The following is a 26,618-nucleotide window of genomic DNA, read 5'->3' as shown; positions in this document are numbered from 1 at the left end:
TTCAAAAAAAATATAAGTGTTGCGTTATCAGCCACCTGCTGACTCTATCTACCAGCAAGAGAAATCCCTTGAATATTACTTTCAAGAATGAATGTGGGGAGGAGCTGGGCAGCAAGTAAAAATAAATAAGGAAGGACCAGGCAGCCTTGATGAACACCCTGAGATAACTGAAAAGAGGGTTAAGTACTGCACCTTACCCCCTGAAAAGGGGGTGACACCAGGTGATACCCACTGTTGTCGTTTTTGATTATTTCCAGGCTTGGATATGGTTCACTCTATCTTTTGTAGCTGCAGAATAATGTATTTTGTTGGTATTTAAGTATGTCACACATTTTAAAGACTTGACAATTGCAGAAAACAAAAATGGGGCTACTAGACAGGTTATGGTTGCAATTTGCACAATTATTCCTGATTATTTATCAACATAATTGAATGAGAAACACGTCTTTTATTCCTTCAAAATCCAAATCCAAATCACTTGACTTGGCGTTGATGGGAATAAAAAACAATGGACTGATAAATACTCCAGATGGCGTAAGATCTCCGCAAGTAAATGATTCATGTATTGCCAAGAGCAACTAAGCGCCAAAATCCAAAAGAAGGTTGAAATAATCATGTGAATTGACTTCAAAAGCTGAAAATCCAGTGTCTATGTGTCTAAATGTATACTTTCAGTTATATAGCAGTCATATGAAGCAATAGGGAGGTAATTAAGCACTAAATAAAAATGAAAATAAAAATGTAAACAGCAAAAGCAGCCATGCGCCTGCATGGGCAACCACACACACACACACACACACACACTCACACACACACACACACACACACACACATGTTCATACTGCATACACACACCTGAGCCTTTGTACAGCTGAGCCTGCGGCAATGAGTGCTCTCTGGGGAGGATTTTCCCACCAACCATTATGACCTGCCTTAGAGAGGGAGCAGGAGTGTGTGCATGAATACATGTCATGTGCATTTGTGCATATGCAAAGATATATTTGGGAACATGGTTTATAACACACATTCACACACCACACACATACATACACAGGAGATAGCTTTAGACAGCAGTGGAGATGGAGAGCGACCAGATTGGCATCGTCTGAGACAGTAGACAGACCCACAGATAGAAATGAGAAAAGAGGGGAGGTGCCGCTATGTAATTGATGTGCCCACTAGGAGCTTTAGCTGGCTGCCTGGCATGGAAGAGTAGGTGGGCACTGCTGCCAAGACAGCAGTAGGAGAAAGGAAAGGGAGGCACGGGCCTTAGGGAGCACAGTAGCGGGCTGAAACCATGCCCATCAATCAGAGGCTAGTTCACCTTGCCATGCCAAGCGGGACCCCCCTCTGTGCCGAGGGAAGGGGTGGCACAGGGAGTGAGGCTGGCACAGTTGCTAAACCTTCCCTAATCCTCCTGGTGGGTGTATCAGTGCCACGTCCGAATGGCAGTACAGTGGGCAGAGCCAGACATGAGCCAAAGAAAAGAAAGTTCAGCCCCTGCACTGAAATAGGTGTCACTGCGTGTTTTGTTTTTTTGTTTTTTTACATTTTGATGTTATTTAGGGACTCAAAAATGCCACAGCTCAAAAAAATGTAGGAATTGTCACACCGAGCAGAAAGGCTTTTCCACTCTACATCTGTAGCTACATCTTTACAATTCTGTTTTCTTTAGCTTTGGAAAAGACTTGGTCATGTCAACAAATTTAGACAGATCTGTCCTTTAAATTTTGCCCCATGCACTGTAGGAGTTCTGTGATTAGGTTGATGTTTCTTTGCATGACAGGATTTTCATTTCATTTTATAAATTTATGCCTGAGAAAAGAAGAAACATAACTTGTAGATGGTAGATACCACAAAACCAGAGGCCCATTAATAAGGAAGTATTGTATAATATACACATATGCAAACATATATAAATAGTCGTATATTTGCATCGTCATATACATGTGTGCATACATGTAAACATGCACCTGTAAACACACCTAAATATAAACAGTATATGGTTGATAGTGTACATACTATGCACAATATATATATAAATAGACCTTCCTTACATTTTCAAAACGTTATGGTGTTGAAGGAGATGACTGTGTTACATCCCTATAAACACACATTTGATTTCCTCTGCATGCTTCCAGTTTTAACACAGGGGATGAAGATGTGTGAACAGCTTGGCAGCCATACTGAGCGCTTTGAAGTACACAACCTCCTTTTTCACCATCTCTCTTGGTGAACTCATCTTTTACCTGCTGCGAGTAAAGGTAGCCTATTTGATGCATACATGCCTCCTCTACAATTCATGGCTACAAGATAAATTAACCAGACAATGCAAACAACAGATTTGCTATATGCTTTGGCGATTGGTTTACAAGCAGTTTTTATTTAAGCTGACTCTTGTACAAATGTGCCAGACAAAAGGAAGAGACTGCAGCCGTTTGCTTTTCACCTATCGCACAAGTTTGAGATGAGTGAGCCTGAAGGCTGGATGCGGTCCAGAAAACAGTGCAGCATTATCAGGACACAGTTTCTGCTTCTTTGGCACTGAGTGCCTTGAAGTGCAAGGGCAGCTGGGAAGACTAGCTGGGAGGGTGGCAGAGGGAGGGAAGAGCAAGAGACAGAGGGAGAGGGAGAGAGAAAGGAGGGGTCGGCCCTATAGGACCATTTGTGATGAGGCTCATTTGCACAACGGCACTTAATTGGCTACAACAATTAATTAATGTGTTGGAAAGTTGGCACGAAAAGTTCATTTAAAAGGGTTTTAATAAGCAATTAGGGAGAAGTAACCAGTGAGGTAGAAGCAAGCACAAAAAAATGCTGAAAACTCTGAAAGTATAAACTCTAGTGAGGACTTTTTGGGAATAATGTGCCATATCTGGAAACCAGGATGTGGTTTGCCATTATGGGTAGTTACTGCGCATCCCATTGTGAACACTGATGACATTAAAATACATTATTTTTACCCCATCCTTTTACAACCCCAACTGTTCATGGCACCCACTTTCCAAAAACAGCATTGTCTCTTCTCCCCTTCACTCTCCCTCCCACTGTCTGCCTCCCTCTCTCTTTCTCACTCTGTGTATGAAATATCGCATGACTAATGAGTGGAGCAGGTTGAAATCCTGGGGAAGATGTCCTTGGAAGACGAATGCATTTTCAGCAGAATAATTAACTTAATTAACAAATTCACATGCATATTCATCAGCCTATTAATGTCTCCTCTGCGCGGCTTGATGAGCAGTGGGGTAATAACCATCTCATTTGCATAGCCTGTTCACACGACTCCCCTTTTAAAGACAAAATAAGGGAAGGAAGAGCACAGGAGGAAGAAGGAAGAGAGAAATTGGAAAAGGAGACAACAAATAGAAAACAAGGGAGAGGCTCAGCGGGGGGAATGTGCAGAGGTGAGGAAGTGACGTGGGCTGGTTGGGAATAGTTTATCTGATGGATGGGTGACACGGGGAGGGACGGCAAACATGAGCCCCAACAGATTGACTCAATCTCCCTCTTTCTCTTTCTCATCCTTCCAGTCAACCTTGTAAACCATCTTCTCCCCCCTGCTGTTCCATCATCACCGTTTCCTTGCTTCTATGCCATAATATTCTCTTTTCCTCAAAGCTAGAGTAAATCCCCTTTTGACTTTTAATGGCCCTCTTGGTGTTATATCCAAGTCAGAGTGCAGTAATATCACCCATTAGATGTTTATCTTGGTAAATTGTTTTTATATCATTCAGTGGAAAACACATGATGATATCAGTGTGTCTCTCCCTCTCTGTCTGTCTGCCTCTTTCTCTCCTTCCTACAGTCTCTCAGGGGGAATCTTCTTGGCATTGCTCCACTCCTTTCTTCTCCACTGCCAGGCTGCTGCTGCCGTCTCTACTCTGTTACCACTGTCTGCACACAACCTGGTGCTCCTAGCAACGCCACCTCTCTCACATACACTCCACATGGTGGTCTGAATAGCACACTGTGTGTGTGTGTGTGTGTGTGTGTGTGTGTGTGTGTGTGTGTGTGTGTGTGTGTGTGTTTACACTAAATACACACACCTCATGTTTACTGTAGGTTTATTGCCATTCTTGTATTTGTGTCAGTGCTAACATAAATCCTTGGTCTACATCATAAAAGCTGAATGTTTATTCAACCACTTCAAAAGGAAACAAAAGAAAAAATGTCAAATTCAATAACCATCTATTCTCCCATTTGGAATAATTGAGTCTCAATAAATAAACCTAGTTTTTTATTTTAACCACGTCAGCCAGAACAATATTATTTACTAGATTAATTCAGACAATTATATCACCTTTATTCCCTTTATTACTCTATAATCACAACAGTTTTACCTCTTTCATCCCAAAATGCACTACACGTCTGCTGAATATCGGTTTATAAATAAAACAGGCGACAGATGCATTTGAAATGCCTTTTCCTCAGTTCTTTTTAGGTCTTTATTTTGGCTTTATGTGCCATATTTTCATTTTATTCCCATTTCCAATCTTCTATTTGGACTGTGCTGAGTGTATCCATGGCCTTTCTCCAAGTGGTGTCGTAGTAGGTTGTTTCATGCACAGGTTGGTATATTTGCCAGGGAAATGTGTTTTGCCATTTTCTCTCTGTTCATCTTGGTATTTTCTGAAAATTACTTCTTTGCAAAGTGTTCAAAATGCTCCTCACAGCACCTGGCATCTGTGTACAGTACCACAGAGGACTGACAGTCTGCAGGTTCAATCTAACCAAAAACTTCAGCAGTATATTTCACACATTAACATAGATAAATGCCCTTTTTTTTTAGATTAAGACAATGAGAAACACACACCACAAGACATTCTACATGCCCTGCTGTAGACTCGGACACAATGTGTTGTTCCTCCAGCATATTTCGGGACTTTTTCAGCCAAGTCATGATCTGATGCTTCTCTTGGAGGCGTACAATGCTTTGGGATTTTTTCTGTCATTAGCATTCATTTGTCATGAAATTCAACATGTCATGGAAGATGCAAGAATGTGCAAGAACATAAATTGCAACAGTGTTCAGTGTCATTACAGATTGCCTTGATACACTTCAAGTTTCTCCTTCTGTTGAAATTGTGAAAGACCTCCCTGTGTGTGATGAAGGAATCTCTCAGCCATGCTATTGCCCTTTGCATATACAGAGTATATTCTTCTGTTATATTTGTTTATTCCCACACAAACCAAAAATGTTTCTATCTGTTTCTATCTTTGTTTAGACATGTCCTCTCTAAAATGAGTGAGTTTTTTTGGATTTTCTAGCATTTAAACTTCAGTTTCAGAAGTGAGAAATAGAAGTTGGATCTATGGCCTCCTGTCAGAGTGAGGTGAGGTTTTGATTGGTGTGATGTTGGAGTATCATGTCCAGCAGGGATACTGTACACATAACTGCACATGGGCCCATCCAATCACAAGAATTTAACACATGTAGGGTCAAAACATGATCATCCGATAATAAATAACTTGTATGAACACTGTAAACTGTGGTGCATGTATACTATTATAGATATAGATATAGATGTTGATAGATTTCAGAGAGTTAAAAGCTAATATGGTTTTACACTGATGTTTATATGATGACCATGAAACCCAAAGATCTTTCTTAGTTTGGCCTTAGTTTTATTTTATGCCAAACTGAGAATTCCTACACATTTCCTTTCCTTACACATTTAACTAATTTAGAGTACCAGCAACCTACGCCCCTAATGTTTTCATCAGTCATAACACACTGATGTGGCTTTGACACGATTTTGTTATGGTGTCTGTAGATAATACAGTTATTTTGTGGTATGTTGTTTCCCCATTATTGTCCTTACTGTGACTCAATTCTTTACAACATAATCCTTCACTGAGGCAAAAGGCTATACTATAAGCATTTCCCTGAACATTAATTAACGCAAGAGTTCAATTCTGAGTTTAGTTCAGGTGATATCATTCATTTCCTGTTCGCAGAATACAATTTTGGAGTTATGTGTGAAATCATGATTTTACCGATTTTTTAAAAATTCTTACTTTAAGACGTGTGTGATCTCTAACTCTTCTTAGGTCAGCTTAGACCGTGCTTATTGGCTGAGCGCAGGCTGAGTGCGGGATGTTGTGTAGCAGTCGCCAGAGGAAGAGCCAAAGGCGATTGAGATACAGAGCATTAGCCGGTGTCAGGAGGAAATTAAAGGCCAGATCGCTTTCTTAATCAGAGCACAAGCACTGCGTTAAGAAGGAATTAGGTCGACAGCTGCTGTGTCGCAGCTTACCTTGCTCTCTCTCTTGCTTGCTGCTTTCTCTCTCTTCCTTTCTCATAGTACACAAATGTTCTTCACACAGTCTCATTGTCATTCTCCCTTTTGTGTCACTCCCGCAACCTCTAGCAGCTAAAACTTTTTCCTTTCGGTTGTACTGTCTTTCTCGTTCCCCTGGGTCATCACTCTTTGTTTCCTTGTCTCCTACTATCTCCTTGGCTCTCATCCAATAACCAATCTTTTTTCCCCCCCACATATCAGACCTGAGCTTTGGCCACTTTACAGCAGAAGCCAAACACACACACACACACACACAAAATAAGATTAGGAACCAGATCTGTGTTTTTGACAGAGGAGAGGAGAGGAGAGGAGAAGAGAAGAGAAGAGAAGAGAAGAGAAGAGAAGAGAAGAGAAGAGAAGAGAAGAGAAGAGAAGAGAAGAGAAGAGAGGGAGAGAGAAAAGAGAAGAGAAGAGAAGAGAAGAGATGCATGATGGATAGGGAATGATTTTGGTTCTGTTCCAGGAGGCTCAGTAGTACCCCTGTGGCTGATGGATGAGCTGTCATTGTTGAGCTCTTCCATGTACACCTGAGATGAATGGACAAACAGCAGTGGCCCTTTCACTGTCTATCCATCTTCCTCTGTTTAGATACATTCTGCTGTCCACATTTGTCCCACAATCACACACACAAGGGGCTCGTCAGATATGAGTTTTTGAAGACCATTATTTTTAGACTGAAGTTACCGGTTGTAAATAAAATCGGCTCAATGCCAAAGCAATTTATCAGTCTAAATTTTACACACGTGCACACAATCAGTCACATTTGAATATTTGGGAATCACTGATCTTGCAAACAAAATATCGCAGTCCATATCGCCAGCTCCCATGTGTCAAAACTAGGGACGACTGGTCACTAAGGTCAAGAGTCACTCCACTTTTTAATTTGGCAAATGCGGCGTATAAATTTTAATTTGTTGCTTTAATCAGTTGAACCAACTGGAATGACCCTGAGCCTGATTGCCAGCGTCTTTCCAGAGACGTCAGTTTTTCTGGCATATTGTTCAGGTCATGACTCTGGGGAAATTGACAGGTTTCAATATTGAGGAATGCCTCTCTGTTTTTTGTTTTTTTTTGAAGTTCAACTGTGGTGGATTAGCTGCTAAAATCCTGTAAAAGTTGATGATTTTCTTTGAGTTGCAGTCTCATGTTACTTCTGTTAAGGGCAATGAATCTACTATGAAGTGATATTGTGATATAACAAATTATGAAAAAGTTTGCTCATTCAAGTTCAAGTTCATTTATTTAACATTTTGTGTTTATTTTGTGTTTTCTACATTCGTTTAAACAAAAGTACCAAAAGCTAGGCTATTATTTTTTTGTTGTAAAATGAGAATTTTAGAGTTGCATTGTCCTACAGTTTTTGATGCTTCATCCTGCAAAGAAAAAATGGAAATATTTTATTTTGCTTCTGGTTTAAAAATGGAAAACTGCTGATAAATAGCATGTTTTGTGCATGCTGCATTAAATAAACCACTGAGGGAGTTATCAAATGGTATACACACTTACTGTGTACTGTGTACCATACACAGGCACACAAGAATACCACAAACAGCCTTTATAAAGTTGTTTAGATACATACAGTCCATATTAACCTGCCTCTCTGTGGCACAGACGCACTTTGGGGTAAAACTACTCTGTGTCCTCTCCAAGGGGAAAGGTTTAAAAACATTTAATTAGGCTTTTGGCATGGCTTCACTTTTAGCCTGGAGGTGTTGGAGGAGGTTTTACAGACTTCATCCCTATTAGAGCCTCGCAGATTAAACATTCATGAGAGCAATCAGCAGACCCTATGTGTTCTCTCCTGCTGTACAACTTCATCTGTAGTTTGCACTGCAGTGTGTGGTGTCACTTTGGTGTAGGTTTATGTTGTTGAACGATGCACTCAAGTGGTATGCACACGGTATTCTACTGTCGCTTGATGCAATAGTTAAGCGTTTGCATGTGAATCATAGTACATTGAGGTTTTATTTAAATATGCATCATTTCATTACAACTGTAGTGTGTGTTTGTGTGTATGTGTGTGTGTTTACGTGTCTCATCCTGTTTGGTGGTGCCCAGAGTCAGCCTAAAGAGGTGTTCGTATGGGTAGGATTGCGCAGAAAGGCGGAGGAGATTTGGGGGAGAAGGGTGGGATGGTGTTGGGGGGGGGGGGGGAGGGGGGCAACAGATGGTACGCCACGCTGCGAGGGACGTCGGCTGCCACGGGTTGGGGGGGTGGAGGGGTGGGTGGAGTGGGGGCAGATAAATGGGGGTGGGAGGGGGTACTTTTCCCCAAAGTGCCAGCAGGGATGACGAGGAGGGGGACTGGATGTGTGTGTGTGTGTGTGTGTGTGTGTGTGTGTGTGTGTGTGTGTGTGTGTGTTGTATGAACATGCCTGCATCTCTGTGTGTGCTTGCATGTGTGAAGGAAGAGCCGTACACTCAGACTTCAGTTTCTCATCGAGTGAGGTGAGAAGCCTTTGCCTCAAAGCTTCATGCCCACTCAATGTCTGTCTGTGGACGTTGGAGAACAAGGATGACTCCCCACGCACCACTACACAGCTAGTTCAAAAGCATCAAGACTATATGAAGATGATGCTGAAATTACTCGTAACCCAGTTGTTGTGATGAACTACAAATTGTGATCCTCACGTCAGATGCCATAAATCAGCCTCCAGCAAAATGGCCATATGTGAAGGGAATTTAATAGCTCTCATTTGATTTTTTTTTTTTTTTTTTTGTGCTTTTTTGACCAAGGCTGTATTTCATACACTGAAAGCTGCTGAGCCAAGGGTAGCAAAATTGAAACTTACCCTCAATATCCAGCATCCCACCCCATCATCACTCCCCCTCCCCTCCTCATCTCCCCTCTATTACAACACCTATGCATGCACAGACGGCACACATGCTCGCACACGCACACACACCAACCCCCAATTACAGTGGCTGCCTGTAAACACACCAGCTTCAGTAGTATATATGGTGCTGCCTATTGAACAGATGTTGTGGAATTTAAGATGCAAAAGCACCCCCTCACCCCCACCCCCTTATCCAACACACATCCACACACATGCACAAACACACACACAAACCCCTCACTGTCTCCCTCCCCCCCAGCTGGCCCTGCCATGAACGTGCCATGTGGCGCTCCATTCCCCCTGGCACTCCGACTCTGGTTGTGCCAACTCTGCCGCGTCTGGCCGCCGCCAACTGGAAAGACCAAGAAAACAGCAGACTCAAAGTGGACTGTTTCTTTGTGTGTCTGGAAGTGTGCATGTACCTGCAAGACTGCAAAACTTGAGTTGTCAGTCATTGTAACTGTGCAGGTGTACGGTGTAGGCACGTATCAGTGCAAACATGTCACACTGTTAGTCCGTACATGCAGGTTGTGAATCCACTAGGGAATGGCTGTGGGATTCCTGTTACCATGGAGATGTCCAAGCTCATTGGTAATAAAATTTCAACTTGAGAGAGATTAATTCAGGGGAAAGTGTTGATTTATTCATCCTGGTGGATATTGATGCACTTCCTCATTCGCTCTGATGTTTGACTGTGATGGCTGCCCATTCGCTCACTGGTTTTGACTTTTCATACCGTGTCACTGTTGAAACATGGCTGCTGCTGTGCTTTTTATATCTTCAGCAATGTTAAGGTTAAAGGAAAAGTCTGGTGATATTTTATATTTTTCTTATAGTCAACAAATACCATGAAAAGACCAAAACCAACAATGAATTGACCCTATTAACAAGTATTATCTGTGTATCCAAACCCTGATATATATCTTATTCTTCTGTGCCGTTGTTGTCCAAAAACTGTTAAAAACACATCACTGAGCCACACTGTTGTACTGGATGACATGTTCCTTCATAGCAAAGAACAGGGGCACTGTAGTTTATTTTGAGTTGCTTCCATATACACCATCCTGCTGCCGAAAATACTGCCTAGCGTCAAATGTGTATTCATCCGCAGCTGAAAATAGTCTGTCACAAAAACACTAATAACTCCTCTTTGGATAATGTTTGCTAGGAACTACAGTGTCCAGCTATTTTAAACAATTGTTTAGACTTTAAAAAAATGAAAGTATACATTTGTGGCCCGTTTTTGTGGTGCTCAGCACAGATGCAATGTATTTATTGCCTCCTTTTGAGTTAACCTTTTTTAGTTAAGGTCAGTTCCTGACGTTAAAATACATATAGTAATGATGTGACTCTCACATCAATTTATCCTATGTCAACATATATTACAGAACATGGATAAACATGTATTTTCATTAAGTTGATATATCACTCATAACTGAAGTGGTACCAATCCTGCGCTAGTGTTTATGTTCGTATACACATAAATGCATTCATGAGTGCATATGCATGAGCATGTGTTCAATACCAGCATGTCTCTATGTGACCCTCAAGTCTCCCTTTAATTCATTGGATGACCCCCTCCTCCCCACCCTCTCCTTCCTCCCATGAGGTGATGGGAAGTGAGAGCTCCTCTCCTTGTTCCTCTCCTGATAATCTCTTTTAATCTGAGAAAGCAGGCGTGGGCTGCTATGTCAATAATTCGTCTCAAGGCTGCCACCGGGACACACACTCCATTTTGTTTACTTCCTCTCAGCATCCAAGGAGGGGTCGAGGGAGACTGAGTGGCAGACAAAAAGAGGACGAGAGAGCGAGACGGAGCATAAGGTGGAGAGGGAGATGCAAAAGCAGAGGAGAGAGTAGAGAAAGTGGGCGCTGACACATGGGAAATGGTTGCAAGAATGAGAAAAACAGTGACATATAGGTCTGACCTCTGATAAACAGCATGGCAGTTGGGATTATGATAATAAAGGTCAACAGTAGCAACTAATTATCAGAACATGATTACCAGTTGTTAGCCAGTTGCTGCTTTACATGACTGGGTACAATACAGCTCGTTTTTATCAAGCTTTAGCAAATTCGTGATAACGCACGATAAAAGTCACATTACCATCAGAAGGCTCTTTATCTGTCTACACCCAGGATAACTGAGAGGCATGATAGATATGATAGAGAAGGTTGTAATTACCAAAAGTAAAAACACAAAAAACAGTGTAAATCACAAATTCAGTGCTTATTCAACTCAACATATATTCCCAGTCAGGTACTTTTTATGATATAAACAAGATAACTGCTGCAATACTTCACAAAAGAGGGATGTTGTTTGGGAGCCTGCCAGTCTTTTCCTGAGAAGAAGATGCAGAACATTAGATATATAAATTCTGACAATGCAGTGTATATATATAAAGTAATATCTTATGTACACTTAACATGTATTTTGCTATGAAAGAGAATTTTCAGGTGTAAATTTAGAACAGCAACTACAATCGCTAATAGTTTCATGTATTTAAGGGTCAACAAGGAGAACAAGGAGGTACAGTATGTGTGTCCTGCCATTTCATGCACACACTTTTGTCTTGAGGGAATGTTAATCCACGTACTGTTGTGAGCTGTGAGCTTGTAAACTTCTTGTTTATTGTTATCTTGATAGCCTAAAATATTTTACGAAAGTTCATTGCTTTACTTACTTTCTTTGTGGTAAGTAATATAGTAATTTTATGGTGTGATGTTGTTATGTCTATTTTTGAGCACAATATTTGACTTGAAAATAATTTTTCATTGTGCTTTGCACTTTAAATTGTTATTAAATTTGAGTAAAGTTGTGCAGTGATTAAATACATGTAACTATTAGACCAAAAAGTGCTCAGGTTTTTAGAAATCTCATATGAATCATGTTGTAACAGGACATCATCGCAACTAAAAATCTAGCAATGATTGATTGTAATGGGGAAAAAGAGTAGCAAATGTAGTAAATATATATAACATATTAAATTTGCTGTAAAATAAATACAAGAGATGCAACATTTTGAACATTTTTGTTATGATGAGAGACTATATTAAGCCGGCAGACAAGTGTTACATATGCACACTAAGCTAAATACACACATGGTCAAATGCACACTTAGAGGTCAGACCCACACAAAGTCGAAACCTGTGGGTGGCTGCTAAGTCAAGGCCAGTGACTAAAGAGATGTGTGTGTGTGTGTGTGCGTGTGTGTGTGTGTGTGTGTGTGTGTGTGTGTGTGTGTGTGTGTGTGTGTGTGTGTGTGTGTGTGTGTGTGTCTGTGTGTCTGTGTGTGTCTGTGTGTGTTGTGAGCATCTGCATGTGTGAGGGACACTGGTAGTCTCTGTATGTGTGTGAGAGTGTTTAAATTCAGTGACAGCTGTTCATTAGTCCATTACAACCCCACACTGCTGATTCCTCAAAGCAGCAGACACCAGCAGAAAGAGACACTGGTGAAGGCATCAACTCTGCAGGAAGGACACGATACATTTCATAGATGCAGAAAAACAGTTTGTTTTGTTTTGTTAGTCTTTATTTTGAAGGTTTTTAGTTTTATTCATAAATACTACAATTCATTCTATAATATCTAGTGTTGGAAAAGGGCTGCAACCTAAAATTTACTGGCCAAATGGTAACATGCAAGATCTTGATTTTTTTGTTGTTGTTGATTTTGTTTATTGCACCACATTTTAAAATAGCAGATCATGTAGATCTAGTAAAACTATTGTTTTGATTTGGTGTTAATCAGAATGCTTTATATGGCTCCAGATTCATGTTGGTGTTTAAGTGTCTTTATGCACCTTTACACCTTAGCTTAAAAGCTGTAATTTATTATGTAGAAGGTGCAGGAGGGTAAAAAAAAAAAAAAAAAGCTCTTTGTTGCTAGTCGATGGATTCAGAGAAAACATTAGGATTCCACTTCAACATATTTTTCTGGCTTGGCAGAAGATATAAACCCATAGTCGCTACGGTGGATCACTTTTGTTATTTCTGCTATCACATATCTGTGTTTCACTTAAAGCTCCATGAAAATACCTGCTCATTCTATCATCCATGTTCTGATTACACCACAGTTACACCATGACAGTGAGCCTGTAAATCTACAGTACAAATATAGCAAATATTTCGTATCAGTACATCAGAGAAAGAAAGGAGGATCGCTGCATCATAACATCCGTGCTAAAAAATCTCATCCTCTCCCTCCTCCAGAGTGAAGTAGCCCACTTTTTTTTAACCTGATGTCCTCTCAGTTACAATCAATCCCTGTTATTACATATTAAACATCTAAATGATAAAATTTGATCAGCTGTACCTCTAAGTTGACGTGCATCAGTATCTGGCAAGTAGTCTCTACTGTATCGTGCCGGGATAAAAAGAAGAAGAAGAATGTTTTTGGACTGAAGGGTGTCTTGGTGAATGATCAATCAAAGCTTTTACTTTAAGATGACAGACACAAAATGAGGCACAATTGCAGGGGTGGAAACTGTTCTGTGTGTCTTTGGAAAAAACCGACTGGATGAGGTGTGTTTATGTGTGTGTGGAGAGAGAGACAGAGTGTGTGTGAGCGTGTGTGTGTGTGTGTGTGTGTGAGCATGTGGGTGACCGGCGATGGAGGAGCTAGGCGAGGGTGTGATGTACTTGAAGAAGTTGAACGTGTTAGATAGAAGTGACCATGTGCCATGAAGTGAGAAGAGAAGAAAGTAAAAGCGAAGAGAAAGGTGAGGAAAAAAAGTGATATGCTAGGAGGGGAAAGAGCTGTGAGTATGGTAAAAAAAAAAAATAATAAGTGATGAGTGTTGAGGGAGAGTTATTGTAAGTTTTCTTTTTGTGTGGGATGAAGTAGAGATAAGATGTGTTGAAAGGGCAGAGGGAGAGGAGGGGAACAAAAAGAAGCGAACATGCCAGAGAAGGAGAGGAGACAGAGGGAAAGAGAGGAGAAAGGAGCAGAGGAGCGAGGGCAATGAGCTGGATTGAATACCATCTGACAGGTCCAGCTGGGAGTTTGCCCACCCCGCAGCACCGCAAAACCCCTCAATATGGAGGCCAATTACTGCTGCCCGCGTGACCGTGGCATGGCAGCATCAGAGACGCAACCCTCCTCCTCGCCTCTCCATTCCCTTTTCCTCTGCACCCCCCCTCAACCCTCCTACCCTCCCCTCATTTCCTCACCCCCCCCCCCCAAAAAAAAATAAATAAAAAACACTCCCACCATCTGTGCAGAGTGACAACAACCTCTATACCCTACCATGCACAACACAGACTGTACACTGCACACACACACTTTGGGCAAACACACACATCAAACATGACAAATCCTCACTGATGGGCTCTGTGTGCTTTTCATACTCGACAGCAAGTCTGTGAGTGGTTTGGTTTGGTTTCGTATGAGCGTGCGTGTCTTTTTTGACCCAAAAAACACCACAATGGGGTCTTTCACACCTTTTTTTCCCTTGCAACACACAAAGACAGTTAGACACAAGCAAGGATGGGTATTCGGGGAGTATACAAACACACACACGCACACCGTTTTTCCACATGATGCAGTGGAATTTCGGCCTATGCCAGCTTCATTTCTTTTCACAGAGCTGGGCGTGTCGCTCAGGCTGGCAGGGTGGTGGTGGTGGTGGTGGTGGTGATGATGATGATAATGGTGGGAGGGTGCAGGCAGGGTGGGTGAGCGTGATGCAGTGGCACCCAACGCCCACTGCAGTGGAGGTGACTCCCAAATTTAGCTCCCCCTGTGCGGCCTTCTCTCTTTGTGCCCTCTCTTCAACTGGTGTGTGGGAAAAAAAGGGGAGTAAGTGACAAATAAAACATGTTGCATATACATCATAGAGCTATCTCCCACCCTCACACACACACACACACACACACACACACACACACACACACACACACACACACAGTCTCACATGGGTGCCTTACAGTCAGACTTTGTCACTCATATTTTAATATCTAAATAGTTGTTTTGAGGTTGCTTTATTTCTATTGTCACTGTCCTCTGCCGCACAACCAAACTCTCTATTTTGATGATTAGTCCCGTGAAAATTAGAGATTAATCTCAAAATAATTAATCCGATAAATGTTTATCTAATCTGATAAATGGGAGTAAAACTCTCCAGATGGAGATTTATGTGCTACTTTGTGTCGTGTTTGCGGTGCTCTGCTGCGATTTTTAAAGCAGCTACACTGAGCTCTGTGCTGGATTATTTCATTACGGTAATTGCATGGTATTTATGGTATTTTATGAACAGTAATTTGAACAATTACGCTTGAATAGAATCCCAATTAATTGATTTTATGGACTTTAGTTACGTCAGTTAAGCCCTATGTTTAGGATCAGCATTATATAACAGCCCACTGTTTTTGGAAGGTGACATGCACTTCTTAAAAAAAAAAAAAAAAAAAAAAAAAGATAGATAGATTAAAAAAAAACCCTAATAAGGAATTAATGAGATAATTCGTTTACCCCGAGATCCATTTGTACTTGATTTTTTTAGGGGTTAACAAGGGTTAGTTCACCTCAATAGACGTCTTATTTTGTAAATAATAATAATAATAATAACAATAACAATAATAATAATAATAGCGTAATAATACTGGTATTTTGTAATAAATTCAGACCATTTAGGCTGTTGGATGAAACTTAAGGGTCTAAATGAGGCCCACAGGTGAGTTTACCGGGTTAAAAGTCATACCTATACTTTTTAAAAGTCTGCTGCAGAAGCCAATAAGTGAAGATTTAATAAACACTTCTTTGACCCTTCAGAAATGTTTGATCACATGCATACGTCGGGCTCACCGCAAAAGTGCGTCACCACAAAAAAAAAAGGTCTCTTTTTGTCCGGGACCGCGTGTGGACATTCAGCCTCCTTTAACGGAGAATAATGAACAGATGCTGAGTGAATTAGGAAAGAAATACTGGGTCCCTCCCACAAGGGCCACTTTGGCAGGGGCCGCCTGGCTGCCACGTGGCGCAGCTGGCACCGGGGTTGGTGATGGTGGGCTTTACTGGTCTCTGGCTTTACTGGTGCTCAGACATTTAGCGACTTGGCACCGCACTCCGCCATCAAATCCTCTGCCAGCCGCCGCTCCTCCTCACTAAAAAAAAAAAAAAAAAAAAAATACCCCACCGTCTAACTGAGAGGTTCGGACAGAAAATACAATCACTCACCTTGCCATCAGAGGCCTGCCCTTCACCTGGGACAGGAAACTAAACCCTGACGCAGGAGGATACTGGAAATATCCCAGCAATACTCATTTCAGAATTACAGCGTTATATGATGATCTAACTCTGCCACACAGGCCTGCAAAATACCTCAATATTAAAATGAGAATACTGGTTATAAGGCATCCTACCACTCATACAAGTGTCTCCAGGAACGAACGCTTTTTCTTTGCAATTACTGAATCAAAGCGCAGTCAGTTTGGTGGATAATCTATTTTTTTTTAAAAAGAGGAAAATTCTGTCAATCTGAGAATGAGGAATATCAGCTTTAGCTAATTTTAAAGGCTCATATTTTACTAATCAAATGTCTATATGATGCCGTGGCCTCGATAGTCAAAATGAACATTAACCCAAAACCTCAAACCTTCTACCAGGATAAATAGATTCTTAATTGTCTCTAAATTATTCATCATTCATTATATCTAACATACTACAATATCTACAATTTCTGTGAGATGAATCCACCTAGATTAATTTACTCTTTGCATTTGACCTAATTTATTTTTTAGATAAATGGATGGAAATGCTATGAATCTGTAATATCAGTTAACTGATGTAACATATGCTATCAGGGTAAGCTTGAAGAAAACCAAAAGTTTTATTTGAGAACAGTGTTTGAGATTTGAAAAATGTTTTTAAAAAATCAAAAATATATCTTATAAATATATAAAATCTTCCCTGTTTTACCAGTCTTTTCAATTACTATATGAGACTTTCAGTTGTTTTTATTTATCTTTTGGTAGTAGCAATGAGCAGTATAACCATTTGGACTGTGTGTAAGAGGAGTGTGTGTGTGTGTGTGTGTGTGTGTGTGTGTGTGTGTGTGTGTGTGTGTGTGTGTCCATTATGCCATCCGTGGTCTTCTTCATTTGAAACCAACGGGCCATTGATTCACCTGATTTTGCACCTGCCCAACTCTTTCACTGTAATCAAGGTTCTCAGGGTGAATAGATGGTGTAATTTGTGATTTTGGTCTTTATAAATAAAACTGACTTGACTTAATGTCAGATGGGCCTTTTCAGTGTAACTTAAAATCTAATTAAAAGTGTAAAAAAAAATACTCTAAATGTAATAAAAGTACATTTTTGCAGTCACGTTGAATTTGCTTACACCTCTCTCAGTTCTTTTTTGCCTGGGTCAGTGTTGGACGGGCCAGTTTCCACCCTGCGGTGCTCGGTGCTGATTTCCCCTGGACATCCGCAACAACATATGGGACCAAAGGCAATGATCCAGTATGGTGCCTGCTCCCACTATTGATTTGAGAAATAACCAATAATGTGATCTGGCCACATGAACTCAAAATGTCAAACATTCAATTTGAATGTGAGAATAACAGAAATGTGACTGTCTTTAAATTATTAAACAGCTTTTTTATAATGATATTCTCAGAGCTGTTAAGCAGGATTTTTATTTTATTTTATTTTTTGTAGCTGGACAACAAGACAAGATTTATCAAGCAGTTTAGCTGTTTAGTCATTTTTTGGTTAATGCTTATATTCTAGTTTGGAAATATATGTGTTAAGACTTGTTACCAAGATAATTGTTTAACTAGCTGGACAGATAAACTCACCTGAGAAGCCTAAAAAGTGTCTGCTGCTGAAAATCAAACTGAGCACTAAAATGGACCCCGAGCTGTACAGAATATGTCAAGTGTTGCTCTGAATGAGGCCTTTCAGTAGCTTAAATGTTCAGTCTTCACTGATCCATTGCATTATTGAATGTACTGTATGCGAAGCATTAATGTGAGGATATGGTGTACAATATAATTTGTACAAAACAAGTGAGAATGTGAGGTGGCTTTTAGGTTTTAAGGATTTGTTGGTTTCACATTCAGTCTGAAGGAGGCAGTTATTTGTTGCCATAAATGCATCAGAGTTGTGAATGTGTGACTTTCACATTTTTTTGGTTGCTGCAACATAACATCTGTTGTTTTGTTAAATGTATCAGTACACCTTGCCTCAAACATTCATTCATACAAATGATTTCTGTTGAAATAAAAAAAATACATTTAGTATCTTAAATAGTTGCACCAACAGGTCTGGGATTTGAAATGACTTTATATAACTGAAGTTTACAGGTTGCTAGAAGACATGTTGATTCATACATATACTTCTATGTTGCTGTATGTGCATAACCCTTCTCTCAGGTGCAGTTATATAATATGTATGATAATGTGTAAAATACATCTGTGTTTCAAAAAAGGTGATCCCCAAGGAAACATGCTGTATGCATTTTTGGAGGGATACACCTTATGAATAAATCCAATTAAAGCCAATTCTTTCTTTCCATTTGCCCTCAAAACCTCCTTATATCATTCGCTGTCATGTGCAAACTGGAATGACTCTGACAATTAAATAAAAAGTCTAAATTTCTTTCTTTTTAAAGGTGCAATCTGGTTATTTTTGCAACAACTTTTCACAACACTTTTGGTGTGTTCTGTGATCCTTAAAAAAACAATCAATCAATCTCTTATTTGACTTGCTTGATTAGGTTTCATGCCTTACATGTCCAATATGCAGCATTTCTATTTTCACTATTTAGACACTGTATTCACTATTTCATTGATTTATAACCAATTAATTGTTCATTATGTTAGCCTAAACCATTTAAGATTCAAGAATTGTTTAGTAGTCGTTTTGTGGCCTGTTCTTCAGATATTTTGTGGGTGATGTAAGCCAGTGATGTCACAGATCAAGTATTCTTATAACAGAAATTCATTAAAAAATAGATGTAGTTCTGTAAAGGGCCTCCTATCGTTCAAGATCTTTTTTTTGACAACTAAACTGGTTTTTTACCATGTTTTATTTTCTGTTTTGTGGTAAATTCCCAAACCAAAATTAAGGTCAATCTCAGAACTTGTAATATTCATGCACAATCCACTGTGAAATTTAAATATATATGTTTTATAACATAAAAACAAGCTAAGCAAAATTGTTTTAAAATACATGTATATACTACATGTTTATATAGCCTAATTTATTGTCAATATTGGGCTATGTGGTCACCAAAGTTAAGATTTAAGACACTATCTAAGAAATGCCTTTCTAATGTTTAAAAATTACAATTTTCAATGTATAAAGTTCAGAAATAACTTGAAATGTTTTAATTTTGAGACAAATTCACTTAAAACAAGGCAGAATATGCAGCCAAACATTTAAGATGATATTATTTCAGATGAGCATTTTTTAATTTTCCAAATTTTATTTATAGGATAATTGAATAAAAACGACAGAGCCACTGACTTCTGCCTACATATCCTCACAGTCCCAGAGTGAATGCTCCCCTGGTATTCAGAAGATTTGTTCGATCATATCAGACAATTATAAAACATTTTTTTTTTATTTCTGTTGCTCGTGTCATAACATGTTTCTTGTAGGCCTATACATCGTTTATGTCATTTGCTCTCATTCTGCATACAGGATAATACTGGACACACTGTGATTGAATGTACAACAGTAGGGATGACATCAGTAAGAATACAGAAGGTTATCAGTGGACTCTTCCTGTCACTTCTATCTCCCATCCTTTCTGAAGCCCCTCTTGCTTACCAAAACAATATTACACGTTATAGGATTGTCATTATAAGGTCAATAAGCCTGATTGGACCGATGCAGGGGCTCAGTTGTGGAAAAAAGCATTGAGGTCCTCATACGGGGGCGCCCTGTCATGGTGCAAGTGCACGTCGTGGAAGGGTGGAATGTTTTCCGAGTGCGCACCACCGCTGCGCGCACCCGAGGGGCCAAAGGGTAGGCTGTGGCTGGGTCGAGACGTGGTCAGTCCGGAGTAATGCATAGAGTAATGATAGTTCCTGTCTGTCTCAGAGGACTCTTGCTGCCTCCCGGACAGCCCGCCGTTCAGGCAAACGGGCGGGCTCTGCTGGCCCTCGTAGTCCGGGCTGTTGTAGTCAGGGGACGTCCCGCCCGGCGGGTACACGCCCTCGTACCCAGAGCCGTATGAGTGGCCCCGCAAATTGATCCCACCGGTGCCGGGCTGGTAATGAGGACTGGCGATGCGAGAACACCGGTAGGAGTAAGGGTGGACGGAGAAAGGAGAACTGGGCATGTGGAACCGAGATCCGTCTGAACATGGTTCAGTCAGGAAGTTCCTGGTGTTGAGCTGCAGGCAGCCTGCCACCAGGTTGGTAGTGGGCTGGGACAGGCCTTTACACAACATCTGCACGTAGGCCACCACATCTGGACGTTTCCCGTTGCGTAAAATCTCTCCAAGCGCTAATATGTAGTTCTTGGCCAGTCTCAGAGTCTCTATCTTGGACAGTTTCTGGGTTTTGGAGTAGCACGGCACCACTTTGCGCAGATTGTCCAGCGCAGAATTCAAGTCATGCATGCGCGTGCGCTCCCGCGCGTTGGCCTTCATTCGACGGACTTTAGAGCGCTCCGCGCGCGCTGGAGTCATCTTGCGTTTCTTCGGGCCGCGCTTCTTGGGTTTGTCTCCACTGTTCTCATCCCCGCAATCCTCTTCCTCGGCCTCATCATCTTCATCATCATCGCCTGCCATTTCAGACTCTGCTCGACTGCTGCCTTCCTGCGGCTCGTCCAGGTCGTCCTCGTCGAGGTGACAGTTCTCGTGATCTCCGTCCTTGTTCTTGCAGTCCTCGCTCTCATTGTCCTTCACCCAGTCTGCCGCGAGCCTCTGGACGTCCGGCAGCACCTCGCTGAATAGACGGCTCAACATTGTAGCAAGCAACCTGCAAGAGAGACAGTCAACACTTGAGCTGGAATGTTCTGCCTGCTGCTGTTTACGCAGCCTCAGGTGAACCTGCCTCACTCAGCTCTCATTAGGTGATGTGAGGTATATGTTCCTTAAAGGGAAAAGCTGACTACAATAACTTATTCTGTAAATGTTTCACAAACTGTTTGTGGTATTCATCAGTGTGGTTGTCCACGTAATGGAAGGCCTGTACTTTTTTATCCCGTATTTTATCTCTTTCTCATAGCCTGCGTAGCCCAGTTTTTCAATGATATGTTATATCCCCGTTTAATATCTCTAGTTAAGTTGCACAAGACACCTATAAGCGAACTTTCTCTTAGCTTTAGGGAAAGGCAGGTCCAATAGGCCCAAAACCCGACTCGAAAGACTAAAAACGGCTACAGACTGAAATGTCTGATATATGTCCACAAGATATATTGAATATCGGTTAAAGGAAAAATGTTGCCACCTTAACATTGAAACCTTAGCGTGAAATAAATCCACATAAGTAATAATAAGCTAAATTGAACAATCTATATTGTATTGGTTGTGGTTTTTAGGCGTTTTTTAGCCGAAATTACATAAAGTAAAATGGCTGAGCATTCTTTAAAAATTTCGATAAAACTGATTATTTTACGGCCAAAAAGCAACAGCCTGGGCCACCCCATCGGTCTCCACATGTGCCTCGGTCTGTCCCCTCAAGCAGTCCGGCACAGGGAGCGGTGCTGGCCTGCTTCAGCAGGTCCCCAAGGGACGCATTAGGGTGCGGGTCGCCTCTCCCTCTTCTGTCCAATAAATTATCAATCTGGAGGAATTCCAGCACACTCAGGCCTCACACTGGACCACAAGATCCCAAACATTTTCATGTGTTTGAATATACAGGTTTTTATACAACCTCATTTAAAATTGAGGAGATTTATGTTATGAATAGATCCACATAATTGCAGAAAGGATTTTTCAGAAAGTGAAATAATAATAAAGACATTGAAATACATTTTTTTCCCCCATGAGACCACCTGCAGCGTCCTCAAGGACCCCTGTGCGGATCCATGAACCCCATTTTGGAACATACCGGCACAGCAAAATCATTATCTGATTTTTAATTCTCTGAACATAAGTCTGTGGTGTTTTGTCGGCTCTTAATTCAGGGGCCTACGTGTAAGAAAGCAGCAGAGTGTGTTTTAGAAATTGATATTTTTTCCCTTCATTTAGATGGTTTATAGATTAATCAAAGCTGTTAGTGTAAAGGATCAGGATTTAACGACAAAAGATTACTAATTAAATATTTGAACATCATAATTTGGCTATTAGTTTGTGGTCATAATTAGTAAGGCCATTAAAGTATCTCCCCCTCCTTAATGTATTGGTAATATATTCACCAATAAACAGAGCTACATTTAGGCTCGTTGTGTAAAGTGAACATTTAAATCAGTAGCTACAAAAGCTATAATCTCTCATAAATCTATGTAGATTTCCCGAGTATCCTGAGATCAGCTGTGCTTGTGGAGTCCAAGGACGTATTTTTTTTCCTAATCTTGTAAGCACAATGTAATTAATGCCAACCAATACCTTGTCAATTAGCCTGCGTATCTCTATGGAGAATACTACCCCCACAGTGCTCTGAGGCGCGTCGTGCAGGAACACACACACACACACACAAACACACACACACACACACACACACACACACACACACACACACACACACAACCTCTTTAGGTATTCTACTAAAATATAATTCTGTTTTTTTTACTTTACACACTCAAATGCTCCTTTTATAAATTAATACAATGCAATTTATGAATACAAAAGTAGGATCTCTTGGGCATCAATGTTGATTTGTAGATTCACTGAAATAAAATCTATCATTTAAACGCAAGTGGATCAATACCCTCGATTAGACCAGCGATAAAGAGACTGAAGAAGAGATTTAAATCCTGTCAGATCACGTCGCATGTCAGAAAAAGATTTTTTTTTAAAAAGGGGGGACCGGAGAGAGACAGGTGTGATAAATAAAATAATCTGTGACAGTCTAATTCCTCCCTCCTCTCACACTACAACAGGCGTTAAAACAAAGACAGAAATAAATCTGATAGTCTAACATTGATTGGAAACCTACCTCCGCGGTGGAGCTCAGTGATGGGGCAAAGCGGGTTTGTTTACACCATCTCTCTCCGGGTGGGTATCGCATCCACACGCCCTGCACGGATGCTTCTGCAGGCGAGGCGCTGTGTTCTGCTCTCACACCTCCTCTCTCTCTCTCTCTCTCTCTCTCTCTCTCTCTCCTCTCCTGCCACCCTGCTCTATCTTTCTCTCTCTTTCTGTCTGTCTGCTTCTGCTTCTGCTTCTGCTTTTGCTGCTGCTGCTGCTGCTGCTATCCCCAGCCCAAACGCGTGGAGGGAGCCGTGTGGCACCTCAGAGGCAGGACTGGGTGGGTTACATACCAGCTCTGATGCCAGGCCCATATGGCTGGCACGTCATTGGCAAGAGCCATCACATGAGAGCCGGTGATTGACATGCGGCCGCATTCACAGAGACTGGCTTCCCCTGGGGGAGAGGGACTCGCCATCTGTCACTGAGCTGAAAGAGAAAATGGAATAAGGAGTGAATGGCACAAAAAAAAAAAAAAAACCCCGCACTGGATTCAAACCGCTTCTGTTAGTCTCCATCTTTGGGAAAAAACGGGGTTAATCTCTTATAGGAGGTTTAGAAAAACAATCCCCTTACGAGAAATAATTATAGTAATCCTATAATGATAAATTTCAGAATGATATCATTCAAACATTGAAGGAGAGCACCTCAATAGGATTGTTATGGGATTACTTATAGGTTAATGATTTATAAGAATAAGCTGATGAATATAAATAATAAGCCCTATGGGAACATTTTAGTGGCACAATTAGAAAAAAGAAAAAAGCAACAACATAAACACAGAAATAGGAGTAACTATAATAGAAAATTTTGCAAGGCAAGGCCAAGTTTCCAAAAAAGGAAATTCACAAGACAGATAACGTTCACACAAAGGCCTGAGATAAATAAGGCACCCGCCATAAAGATCAGAGTCAGGGTGCAATTGCCTAAACGAGTCAATTGAACTGAGCTAAGCAGAGCGTCTTGGTTTGGGTTGCCAGGCTTGGCACAGGTGCTGGTGGGCAGGCTGATGCCAAAGGTGGCAGAGGCACAGATTGCAGAGAGAGGATGGGACAAGACAAGAGCGAGAGACAGAGAGAAATAAGAATGTAAAATATAGAAGAGGCAGGCTGCTCATCATCATAATGGTGGTGGGCTGCAGTTTATTGGTCACTGTTCACATTCTCCATTAAGTGGAAGGACGAATATGTTTGAATGACGACTATAGATCTCAGTATTTCATGGCTGTCCAGTCCTCTCTTCTGCTGATGAGGACCTATAGCCGAGGTCACACCCCAACATGGTGCCTCTGTGTTATTATCCTCTTGGCACAAATGTAAAGACTGCAACAAGATAACCTCACATTCAGTCCTTTAGTAAAAAAAAAAAGTATATTATTAATATTATTTTAAAATGTGGATGTACTTACATGCAGGTTCTTCCTTATTCTTTAAGCCAAATGCTGCTGATGTACAAGTTATGTATTTTAGGTTTATAAAAAGCTGTGGGTTAGCATGTAATTGACATTTCATAAAACATAAAATGACATTACTCCTTACTAAACATTAAATTGACATTTAACTAAAGGATTTATTTACTTAAGATCTCTGTTTCCCTATAAAACAATAAATATTTTTTTTCTTCCTGCATGTAATGTTTTTGTCATAATTTTCTAAGATTATAAACCATCATGCAATAACTGACAGCCTATAAACTGTCTTGCACCGTGGAAAGTAACATTACAGTGACAAACACTGTTTTTTCACCTATACATAACAATAAGATTTAACAGTTTAACATAAGAGTCTTGTTCATTTAACTGTTTTATTCATATTGGGTTTGAGTGATTTATCTAAAGGTGAAAATGTAGAGATCAGGAAGAGCGAATTATAAACTTGATACCATAACAACAGAACAGCTGATTGCTCTGTAGTTTTGTAGGTTGTTTCAAATTAACACTGTTCTTTATACACTATCAGTCAAGTGTTTGGTTGAATTCTCACAAGAGCAAGATTCTCAGTTCATGTGCTATCTCCAGTTATAAGTGGGTGACATCTACTGGTAATTAAAAGCAAGTGCATGACTGTCTTTTTTCCCAACATCCAACAGGATTTAAAGGGAAGCTTTTTCTTGTATAATGTGTAGTTTATATTGTTTCTGCTAATAATAAATTACCATTTTCTAGTAATGGAGACTAGAGTGTGTGACAACAACAATCATGTGTCAATAACATCCAAGACTTCATTCCAGTTTTTGTATGTTTTATACCCTGAGGCTTTAAAAAATATTATTATAGAGTTATCTGAATGATTATTATCTTTCATTATCCGATTTGATTTTTTTATTTAATTTGAATTTTTCTGATTGGTTTACATTTTCTGAACATTTCATACTTTCAATCACTGTTAAATGTGTTATTTGAATTATTAACCAAATGAAATATGTGTGAATTACATATTATTCCCAGAATAACTTGCTAAATGTATGTATATTTTTGAAAATGAACTTGTTGTTTCTTGTAATGTTTCTTATCATACTACAGCAGTTAGTCATAAGGGACTGTTGGCGACTCCTGGTGGTGATATGAAAAAAGACACTGTGGCAGACAGCAGCACTCACATCATTGATAGAAACACTGGATTACACTGGATTACACTTTACAATTATCTTTTGTGGTTCTAATACTATAAACCTATAGATTATTACTCTGCAGCTCTGTGTATGTTAATGCTATCTGAGTGACTGTAACGTGGGATGTTGTGTGTTTAAACCCTCTTTTCTTTTTTTCCTCTGTTTGAAACCAACAGATACTCACTCTTCATATGACGCCTAGTTTCAGGTGTGATGTTTTATACTGAAAAAGAGCCCATATGTTCATTTTGCAAGGACACCAGCTGAACTGTACTACAGAGGTGCTGTGTTTGACTTCTTGAGGTGGAAGTTTTGCTTCTTATCTGAAGGCCTGCAGGTCTGCTGTCAGCATCAACTCTCCCTGCAGCTGGCAGAGATCCAGAGCTTCTCTCAAGTTCACTTCAGTACAGGGTGAAGCTCTTGTGGGAACAATGATCACACTTGGGATCTTCTGGTCACAGGACAGACTGCTTTTCCAATCAAACTGCATCGGATCTGAGTGAAAGCCTCGAAGAAAATGAACAATTAGCTTGATAACAAGAATTTGTGAAACTCTCAGTCCAAACACATCCACAAATGAGGGCATCCTTCTCTCTCCTCACACACAGACATCTTACCTGCAGTTCTGTGTTTCTCTCCTTTTCCTCTCTCCATCTGTTGATCTTTCCATGTTTCACCTCATCTTCCTTGCTCCCTCCTTCTCCTGGCTGCACAGTAGATTTAGCAACATTATTAAGCAATTAAATGAATGAATGTAATAAAAATGATTCATTTTAGGTTGT

The 26,618-nt window shown here is 40.4% G+C and overlaps 1 protein-coding gene across 1 annotated transcript; it reads right to left on the bottom strand.

Annotated features, from left to right (window-relative positions):
- Window positions 1-19,557: 19,557 nt before the first annotated feature.
- On the bottom strand, window positions 19,558-24,588 carry LOC137171836 (neurogenic differentiation factor 2-like). Its single transcript, XM_067575994.1, has 2 exons — window positions 23,195-24,588; window positions 19,558-21,073 (listed from the first exon to the last, which is right to left on the bottom strand). Exon 2 carries the CDS (start codon window positions 21,058-21,060, stop codon window positions 19,987-19,989), a length of 1,074 nt encoding a protein of 357 aa, XP_067432095.1. The 5' UTR covers window positions 21,061-21,073; window positions 23,195-24,588; the 3' UTR covers window positions 19,558-19,986.
- Between the last annotated feature and the right edge of the window lie 2,030 nt (window positions 24,589-26,618).

The sequence above is a fragment of the Thunnus thynnus genome, chromosome 20 (assembly GCF_963924715.1).
Source record: "Thunnus thynnus chromosome 20, fThuThy2.1, whole genome shotgun sequence".
NCBI lineage: Eukaryota > Metazoa > Chordata > Actinopteri > Scombriformes > Scombridae > Thunnus > Thunnus thynnus.
This window is presented reverse-complemented; position numbering and strand designations above follow the sequence as displayed.